General features: G+C 31.6%; 1 protein-coding gene across 2 annotated transcripts in view; it reads right to left on the bottom strand.

Moving 5' to 3' along the window:
- The window catches only part of LOC118185549 (uncharacterized), a 30,094-nt gene extending 22,638 nt beyond the window's left edge, over positions 1 to 7,456 (bottom strand). For both annotated transcript variants that reach the window (XM_035355420.2, XM_035355419.2), the window contains exons 1-3: positions 7,047 to 7,456; positions 6,855 to 6,918; positions 589 to 714 (exon numbers count right to left, since the gene is read on the bottom strand). In XM_035355420.2, the coding sequence (XP_035211311.1) occupies positions 589 to 714; positions 6,855 to 6,918; positions 7,047 to 7,417 (561 nt within the window). In that variant the 5' untranslated portion in view covers positions 7,418 to 7,456. The remainder of the gene's footprint in view (positions 1 to 588; positions 715 to 6,854; positions 6,919 to 7,046) is intronic.
- Positions 7,457 to 10,961: the final 3,505 nt, after the last annotated feature.

The raw sequence follows: 10,961 nt of genomic DNA on the forward strand, positions 1-10,961 counted from the left end.
ACTTTTGGTGCGGGCGATTTCCAAAAAAATACGAGGTACACATCTACATGCTATAGCAATCCTATACAAAATTTCAGCATTCTGAGGCTACTGGTTTTTATCTCGCATAAGCGAGATACGTACATACGTACATACGCACAGACGTCACGAAAATTTCTTTTCAGAATTCATTTTAAATCAGTTTTATAATTTTTTGTGGGGAAAAGAGTCCTTTATTCTGTCCTTACGTACAGATGTCAAGCAAAAATATCGTTAAATTGTATTCGATAGCGGTCAAAATGGATATTTTCGCTGAAATATGATGCCTGAAGTTTTTCGAGATTACAATACTTCCTTTTTTCTTCGTACAAGGAAGTAAAAATATATAAAAACTGATAACTATACAATGTCATCGTCACTGAATAGCAAGTATATAGTACCAGAGATTATACTGTCAGCTCATTTTTACCAACTTACTAAGGAATTCCAAAAGTCACTTTGAAGAAATAGCTAGAAAATAATTTAATGTATAATAGTATTAGATTAACTCAAAAATTATTTTAAAATTGTTATTATTATGCTAAATAAATCTAGACAAAAATAACTTACTTTTGAGTTGATTCTGGTTGGATGGATAAGATGATACCTTGAATTTCCATTTACTTGACAGATAAACGAATGATGATCATTAGCTGAGAAGCTGCTCTTCCAATCCCCTGAGCGAATAATGAGGCGCTAAAAAAGTTTGAAAATTTTAGAGCAGTATTTGCTTTGGATTATGTTCCAAAAATTCTTTTCCGTATTTGCAGGATTGTGAGTTCAGAGGAAAAAATTGGATCTTGTAAATAAACTAAATTTTAAATCGGATACGGAACACAATAAAATTAATTTCAGAGGTAACTGAAGTAGTCAAAAAAGTATTTGTAAGGTATTAGACATGTGCAACTGGCGAATTAAAAATTTTGCAATTAACTGTCGTTATTTAAATATACTAAATCACTAGACTGTTATACTTAAGCCCGAAACATTATTCTTGTCACTCTGTGTTAATATAGAAATTTTCTATTATAAAGATTCCGATTTATCGCTTGATATAAATGTAATAGGCAAATGTAACTGTCTCAACAGATATTCAATGCATCGATTAACAAATGATGGAAGAAGTCACCCTCTTTCTGAAAGAACCTGGCAGCAATACTTTCCGCATTTGAGACTATTTTAATATTTTATAATATATACAAGTGCATGCAATGGCAGCATGCACCTTAAAAGATTTAAAAGATGCCTAGTGTTTGGCATAACGACAAATGCTGTAAGTAGCCATCCTCATTCTACAGGAATAAGATTCTTCTCTATGTTTGAGAAATGTACAATATACAATAATGGCGTAGCTATCTAACAAAGTTCTACAATGAATCTTAATGCCCCATCTAAATTTCTACACATGGTTCAGCAGGTATTTTTATCTAAATCAACATTCAGTCTAGTTTAAAAGTGAATTTATTAGAATACCAAAACAAATTAATCTAATATAGAATCTATTTAACATCTCACCCATCTATTTAACCTCTAAATCTTGAATGTTGCTCAAGCTGCATCAAACAAATCTAAAGAAAGTTGCAAAGTTTACACTATTGCCGCTTAGCATTCTCTAAATCACTGTGGTTCCAATGATTTTCGCGTTGCTATACAGAGGCGGAGAAGAGTGTCCATTCAAACAGGAACAACAGTATCACCATAAAATAGGTATGGATGATATTTTCAATTGTAGCGTTGATGTTCTTTTAAAAGTTAATGCATTTTTCTAAAGGCTGAATTGAGTGGGGATCTTAAGATCTAGAGTCTCATCTAGATTCTTGTTGGTCCTAGTTCTTTGGAGATACGATCCACCAGTGGCCCATGCTGAACTACTAGCTGCATGAACGATTTTGTGTTTTTCCTGTTAATATGAAAGCTAGCCACTTCTTTTTTCTTAAGTAAATAGCATAAATTTCAAAACATTTTTCTTCTTAAGCAAATAGCCGTAATGTGCTTTGCCAATCAAATAATGTAATTTAATCCGTTGGAGATAATGAAATCATTGTAAGCGTTACTACTGTAATAGGTGTTTTACAAGTTTCATATATAAGACTTTATGTTAGTTAAGCCATATATCTTGTTAGCTTGACTACTTTTACTTTCGTCAACCTTCAATAGAATGCAAGTTAAAATATGGATAAGAGCACAGTTTAGAGAGTTAGAAGAAAGAGAACATTTTGCAACGTTTGCTGACCTTCTGCTACACTTTTCTACTGCTTGTACTAAATTTATCGGCTTTAATAAGCCGTTTCGCGAATACTTAAGGCCGAACCAAGGTTTATTAGGTTGTATTAATTTGAATTTCACAATACGTGACTTAAATATTTGTTCTGATTTCTCGCAAACTGTAGCGTTTGTTATCTGTTATATTTTTATGTTTTGTATAACCGCCATGTTGAAGCGTTAATGAATAAATTTATTTTAAAGCTTTACCTTGATTTCTGTAGACCCGCTTGATTTCTGTAAATAGAGTCTAGACGGGAGTAAGTTGTCTGACTGTCTGTATGGTTCTAGAAGATTTGGTATTATAAAAGTATTATTAAACTATAAGCATTACTTTACTTTTACTTTAAACATTACTTTAAGTATTATAAACTTTAAACATTAAAGTATTATAAAACCGTGTACATATGTCTCTTCTGTGATGCTGCAAGAAAACGCTTTGCAGTTCAGTATTGTCCGAGTGATTTAAAAATATGTCATTTTTACAATATGTGTTTGTGTCCTTGTCATTTAAAAATGGACTTTATGATATTTATAGAGTTTGGTCTTTTTAGGAGAGTTAAACAAAAACTCTGACAGACAAGGGGCGAATTATCGCTATGTAAGTGCCATAGAGGCAGGGAAAGCGTGTAAAAGGCCCTTTTATTAATCCAAATAAAGTCTAACAAATGGCACCAATTCCTATCTATAAAAGCCAACACGTTTGGCTTTAAATCAAACATAATGGATGAACTAAAATTAATTAAATTTAAGTCTAGCCTAACGGCTTCAAAGTTTAATTAGCGAGCAAGCTGATTCTGACCGAAGTCGGCGTAAACAAGCTTAATGGCAAGAATAACTCAACGCAGCAGAATTCTAATCCTTAGAGAATCAAAGTTGACAACGTGGCCTTCAAGCAGGCAGAAACATCCTCCAAAACTAAGTCCACCATCCAAAACCTTCCTTCAAGTACTTCCTTCTTTCTACCTAATTTAAACTTGGGAATTCTGGAAATCGCGCTCTGGAAATTTACATTCTGGTAGGGAAAACGATGCTTTATAGTATACTATCACTTTTTTACCTCATTTGAAAATACACCCGAACTAGAAATTAGCATTTTGGTAAGAAAATGGAAAACGAGAAAGACACATAAAAACATAAAATAATTAACATAAAATTAAACATTAATTAACATTAATTAATTATTAAAAGTAAATAAATCCGTACAGACTGATATATAAAGTATCATGAACGTTCATACGCAGAGTGAAAATAACTATCGATCAAGTTGCTTTCATCATCACATTATTTCAGAAACAATTCACCTCAAATCTGATTCAGGGCCGGGCTAGAATTGATGCAAAGAGTGCGGTGGCATCAGACGGCAGGATTTAGGGGCGGCCCCATAGAATTTAATGAGACTCTGGATGACAGGATTTAAGAGGTTCAAGAAACTACACCAAACGGCAAAAAGGTTTAGCGCCGACCATGATCTGATTTTTGACATAATTGTATCTCGTGTGAATAATTCATACAGAACTTCTAGATTGTCTTGCAGATTAATTAATTCAAAACTTGCTATTCCTTCTTTGTCTATGATCTGAAATTTATGTTCATTCTTACCCACATAAGCACTGTTGTATTCATTTCAGGTCCTAATTCAACTCCGTGGTACTAATACCTTATTTCCTCATGTATTTCTCCCCTAGGGTTTAGCTCAAGATTTTGAAAAATATTCACGTAATACCCCTGTTCTTCAAGGCGGCTCAGAAAGTGAACTCCTCTGAATTAAAAAAAGAAAAAAAAAGGATTCGTCTATGTAGTGGTTGTTTTAGTCTTATTAATTTATTTACTTGTGGATTTCGGATGCATGGGCTCTGATTGAGGAAGCAATTATAATGAAGATTTTCAAGAAAACGAAAGTATCCCAATGCTCTTGATGGTTCTGAAGACCACTACACGTGAGAAGACTGAATGAACAGTGACGAAGATGCTAATAACGATGACGTTGGTAACAACCTGCATGCTATTACAGACGATGCAGGACAACAGTTCCAACAACAGTGCATGATTTTAGGGGTATAGTAGACAAGAATAATAGCGAGAGTTTAAGGTACAAAGAAGTAGAAATGAAGATATCATATTAGATATAAATTTAATATTACTATGTATTCTTCATGCAAAGTAGGTTTCTTTTAAATAAATAATAAATTTAAATACATTTTGATAGTAAGCGGTAGTTATAAGAATAATTTACATTTGCTATTTTCGTGCTGTAATTGCGTCCTTCGAAAATTAAATTATTCGCACAATTTTCCCCTCTCGATTTTCATATGATAAAATTAGTAAAATGAAAGGGGGATACGTAAGTAAGCACAGTAAGTCCAGTTTTATAGCTCCTCTTAAAAGTGTTAAAGTGATATTACGCGCATAAAATAAACAGAAAAATTAAATTGTAGATAAAAGTGATATCTGCAAGATATGATTGCAAATGTATAATTTTTTGACGCTAAATATAATTTAATCTTTATGAAAAAGAGTCCTATATTTACATAAAGGCGTTTAAAGAAAATTAAATTAAATTCATTAAATATAGTTGGTTTTTAAATGGAATCAGTTAATGTTTACAGTGACAGTCCTTACATGATAGTGCTTATCTCACTTAAAAGAGTAGAAATTTTTAATGCGCTGTGCAGAAATTTATTTATTCATTAATTATTCATTAATAAAGTTGTTTTTAATCGAAATAAAATTCAGAAAATTACTTCTAATTTGATTAAAAAAATTAGGAACTTGCGAAACATCAGAAATGAGTTAATATTAAAACAAACTTCCAAATATTACAACAGTTTCTTTAGTCGGAAATTATTTTTTCAAATTATCATTCTAAGTATTTAATAATAAAACTGAACTTTCTGTTAAAAGAAAGCAAAACAAAACCTGAAATTTTGTCCAATTCAACGGACTCCATCTTAATTTTATTCATTTTGAGATTCATAATACTATAGTTCTTCGAGTATGAGTTGCACTATTTAGTATTAACATCACCAGCAAAAGAAAATACTTTGCTTATAAGCAAATTAAATGTATGAAATAAAATGGTAAAACGCATCTAGCGAATAATCTTTTAATACTTTTCTTCAGTTTATTTAACAACAATAATATATCTATTTAAGCTTCTGTAAAAATTAATTACTTCAGGGTAATTGAGGATTCAGAAAAAATTATTAATTCTAAGCTGCATTCTGACCTTAACAAAGTCTATTTGAGGGAAAGTGCATCTTACAATCGAAGAAACATAGTATATCAAATTGGCCAGTAAGTCATATTTTATGGCTAGAATATTTACAGTAAATACATTTTATTTTATTTCAAATTATAGACCAGGGGTTCTCAAGCGTTGGTACGCGTACCACTGAGAAAAAAAGTGCGATTAAATTCAAAAATTAAAACCCCAACATCCTAATTCAGTTTTTTCTCTAACACTCGTAAATTTATGTAATCTGAACTTTGTTCAAGAATGGTGGTGGTAGTAGTACTTTGTAGTGGTGGTACTAAAGGTTTTCAATTTTTGTTTAGATGGTACGCGTTAGTCAAAAAGTTCAGAACGGCTGTTCTAGACCTTAATTTCGGAGCAACACAATAACTAATAAATTAATTTTTAGTTAAAAAAATCGGAAATTTGTCAGATTTTAACGGTTGCCTAAAAGTGTTTGTTAAGGTTTTTTACGCTCTCGCTGAGTTCGCAGTCTACCAATCTGGAGGACTACTCTATACGAAATTTGATCGCTCCAGGTACCGTTGTTTTTTCACATTGAGAAGAACGTACATATATGCAGATTCCTCATTATTTAATTTTTTTAAAAAATAATACAGAGCAATAACATTTGGCGGCAACAATTTGAAAAGTGATTCGCCGTTTATAGTGAACTGAGGCAAAATCCCATTTCGACATTAATAGCCCTTTCTGTGCTAATAAAAATATGAATGCCGAACTAGAGAATGTTGGACTGACTGCATAAATCAATACGTGAATGAAAATAAATATATAGAATTCTTTTAACGAATATTCTATATATTTTATACTATATTCTTTTTAATAAATCAAATGTTCTTTTTGCAAGACATTTCCAGGAAAAATTATAAAACACGATGTATAAAATGAATAATTATATTTAAGTTTTATTAAACTTTTATTTAATTTACCTTAATTTTATTTAATTGTAATGCTTCATTTAAAATGCTAAATTTACAGAAATTTGAATGAAAGAAGTTTAATTAACATTAAAAGTGATTACCTTTTCATGTTACTTAATCAAACTTTGGTATTACCAAAATTATTATTAAAATTATTAATTTATCAAAATATTATTTTACGTTTACTTAAAGTAAACATAAAAAATATTGTAATTAATTAACAAATACTGAATAATTGCATATAAGCCGCCAAAAAATTTCAATTAGCGGAGGAAGAATTATGTAAATAGGATCAGAGTGAAGATTTACATCAAAATTTCTCAGTTCAGAACTTTTATTAATATTATAAATTCATTTCAGTGTAAATAGAGGAAGTAATGATAGCATAAAACTAGTACCGTTTGGTGTAGATTTTCCAATATAGCTTTACACTGCAGAATTTGTGGTAGAGTCACTAGTGATCTAATAATGGAAAACACAATTGTTTCACTGTAGTACATGCAATATCAGTAATTAATAATACAATGATGTCAGCAATGACCAAAACTTATCTTTATATGGATAATGTAAAATTCTTTTATCGTACTTACTTGAGAATAGGCGGTATTGATGCATCTATGAAAAGATTTTCATCTGAGTAAACATTTACGAACTGATTAATGGACATGAATCTGTAAAAATCCTCACCATTTTTTGAAACATTGAGGTAAGTGGTGAAGGACTCAGGCATGGATTTTAAAGCATAAAATTCAAAATTTTCCTTAAATAATGAATTTGCCGTAGATTTCATCAGTAAAGGAACACTTGCAGACACATAATTCTGTAAAAATTCTTTTGCTGTAATAAATCCTTGATGTTGGTGAACGTCATTTACAATCTGTTTCTTTTCCTGGTGACTTTCCTTACTTTCAATTCTAATTAAAAGCAACGCTATTAATGCCGAGACTCCAACGAGATGCATGATGAAGTGCTCTCAAAATGAAAAGAGACAGAATACATGGTTTTTTATCTTCCCCAACACTTCAGGATTTGAGAAAGCACAGGTGGTTTAGTAAGCCACTGTTTTGAACGTTGCAATTTATTTCTTATTCAGGCATCAAGTATGAGTTGCAGAAGATAAGCTGAATTTTTTTAATGTTTTATATTATTTGTTTTATGTTATTCTGAAGATTTTCTAATGGGTCAGGTCCTGATTTACGCAGAAGCAGATGGAGGGCGTTTGTCCGTCGCTTCAGTTTTCAGGAAGGCTTCGAAATGTTTCTATGGTATTTAAAATGTGTCAAATATTTTATATATATATATATACACATATATTTTTTTTCAAATTCTTGGTCTTATAAAACTATAATAAGAAAAAACATTTTAAGAGATTTCAAGGTATGCCTAAGTTTTCTACTTTCTTTTTTAATTTTCTTTTAAGCAAAGAGTGTAGGGAACAAATAACCTTTGTGTGCTATGCTATTAGCTAGTTTATCTTTTTATACACTGCGTAATAAATTTAAATCATGAAAACAAAACATACAGAAAGTAAAAAAAAAAAAAAAAAAAATATTTATTTATTTTTTTGGTCAAGTAACATTGAATGAAAATTGTCTTAAATTGTTATGTTAATTCATGAAACACTGCGGAATTCATTTAGAGAAATAATGTATACCACTTTGAAAAATTAAAGGAGAGGACCTCCATAAAAAATTTTGTTCCAAATATATAATTTTAAAAACTTAGCCTTGAATGACATATAGAAAATGAGTGAAAGAATTCTCTTAACTTTCATAACGTGATAATTAAATACCATTTTTTTCTAGCGAATTTTGCGTATCCCCCCCCCCAGAATTTTTTAGCTCTAGATTCTGAAAATTTTAAAAATATTGGAATAATTTTCCCCTTCCTTTGTTGTACATAGTTTTCCCCTCTGAAGGCTAGTTTATAAGTAAATTGTATTCAGTTGATTATTTTTATTTTTATTCAATTTATATTTTTGCATTAACATTTCATCCATTTTACTTTCCCTTACATTTATCATTTGAAACGTATTTTGTTCAGATTCTTCTTTTGAAGACGTGACGTGTGTTCTCACATTAAAAAACTTTTTACCTTACTTCTGTTATTTACGTTTTAGCTCATAGTGGTCTTATCTACCGTTGAAATGTTCAATCTTCCTAATTTTGGGTTTTATGGAATAAAAGGGGGACGAACAATGTCCCCCTTCCCCTTTATTCCTCTGATTTCCCTCTTGTGGACTGCTGTCAAGACTGTGTCCCTGGGCTTTTTAAGGTTCAAATGGAAATCGACATCTCCGGCTCACATATTCATCAGCCATCGGCTCACTATTCATCAGATATTGTTATGTATATTACTATGTATTATTTCTTTTAAAAACATATTTCTTTAATTATTTCTTTAAAGTATTATTTCTTTAATTATTTCTTTAAAGTATTATTTCTTTAATTATTTCTTTAAAGTATTATTTCTTTATTAGAGTATTATTTATTTTAAAGAAATAATATTGCTATAGTTATTAGTAGTTTATCCATGACCAATTTTCATTTGCTATGTTCCAACTGTAACCGCTTTTTCAGAAATTAGATTATTTGCGTAATTTTTTATCTCTGTTTTAGGCGATTAAATTAATTAAAAAACTCGAAAAAGTACGCGAAGAAATGCAGTAATGAATCCTTATCCTTCCTACCCTTTTTTAAACCTGAAAAAGCTGTAAAATTTTTACTGGTGTAGATTACTCCAAAGAATATTCTGGTGTCTTAACATAAGAAATGGTATGATAACATAACTAAATAGAGACTGAAGAGGTCTGTTTCTAATAGGATTCTAACACGGCATGACGCCCGTCTTCGGATATCTGAATGTCCGATGAAATGTTTTCCTTTAAGATATAGTTTTAATTTTAGGGATTTAATTTTGTTAGTCATAAAGGAGAGCTTTGGAGTATAGGAGGTATGATTGAATATACAGGCTTATATTTAATAACATAATAAAACTCTTTCTTGAAAAATTAACAATCGAAAGTAACAGAAACGTTACCTCATAAAAGTCTTCCCACAATTTAAAGAAATCTGCATATAGTAGTAAATATTGTAATATTTCTGTCAGCTAGTACTTCGTAGGATATCCTGCAGTATTTATGACAGCTTTCAAACGTCTGGGCATAGAGTTCATTAGTTTTTTTTTTTTTTTTCGTAATATCTTCATTAATGTTCTTTCAATCTTCCGTCATTACTCTTTTTATTTGGTTTCGTTTCAATGTTGTGTCTTCATACGCTAACTTCTAATTATCTCTAAATGTGTTCTATCGGGTTTAAATTTGGTAACTGAGGTGGTGTTTTCAGAATTTGTGGATCATTATAGACACACCAAAGGCGAACGTTGAGGGCCATGTGCTCAGGATTGCTACCCTGATAAAAAAAATAAAGTTCTTTCCAGTACCCCAATTTTGGGTGCATAATTTTAAATTATGTTTCAAAATACACTCATGTCCATAAATTAAGGACAATGCAAAATCAGGCAAAGGAAGGGTTAGAAGCAAAACAAATTTTACTTATTTGTAAAGCTTATTTATTAAACAAAAGTTAAAGAGCAAAAAAAGATGCTATATATTTGATATTATTAAAAAAATTAGCGATTTTTTCTCCCTGTAGCAAATTACAAAAACCCCTATTTACAAAAAACCAATATTACACGGTTGGTATGATTGTTAATACATTGTATGTCTCCCAGACGATGCAATACAGTCCGTACAACGCCTAGGCCTGCTCAGTATCAAATTATCGATCTGATCTTGGGAGATATTACACCACTCAAAAAGCAATGCTCTCCGAAGTTCCGGTAGACATGTAGGAGGAGGTTGACGGGCTGCAACTCGTCGGCCAAGCATGTTCCACACGTGCTGTACTGGATTCAAGTCCGGTGAGAATGCTGGCCAGTCCATACGGGTGATATCCTCCGATTGAAGGCATTCGCTTACGATGTTTGCACGGTGAGGACGGGCGTTGTCATCCATAAAGACAAATTGCCCCGAACAAACGCCCCGAAACAAACGTACATGTTGTTCCAGAATGACGTCCCGATAGATTTGGCTTGTCATGGTCCCAATTTGAACATGCAAGTCAGTTCTAGAATCCATAATAATTCCACCCCAAACGAGCACTCCTGCACCACCGTAACGGTGTCGTTCAATGATGTTTTCTTGGTAGTAACGGGTACCTGGAGCTCTCCATATGAAAGTCCGGCGAGAATCAGACTGCAAGCTAAACCTGGACTCGTCGGAAAACATCACACAAGCCTAATGCTGATGCTGGCATGTCACTTCCTCAAGGACACATTCACCAACATGCTTTACTGTTCCAACCGAGGTCTTGTGATTAAGTCCCTCAATTTTTCTTCTCCATACAACTATAAGCCTATCAGAACCAAAAATGTTAAACTTGCTTTCATCTGCAAATAAGACCTGATTCCAATACGCTTCGGGCTTATTTATCATTAATTTGAAC

This window comes from Stegodyphus dumicola, chromosome 6 (genome assembly GCF_044657685.1).
Source record: "Stegodyphus dumicola isolate Sdum_Otavi_A_Nest chromosome 6, ASM4465768v1".
Taxonomy (NCBI): domain Eukaryota; kingdom Metazoa; phylum Arthropoda; class Arachnida; order Araneae; family Eresidae; genus Stegodyphus; species Stegodyphus dumicola.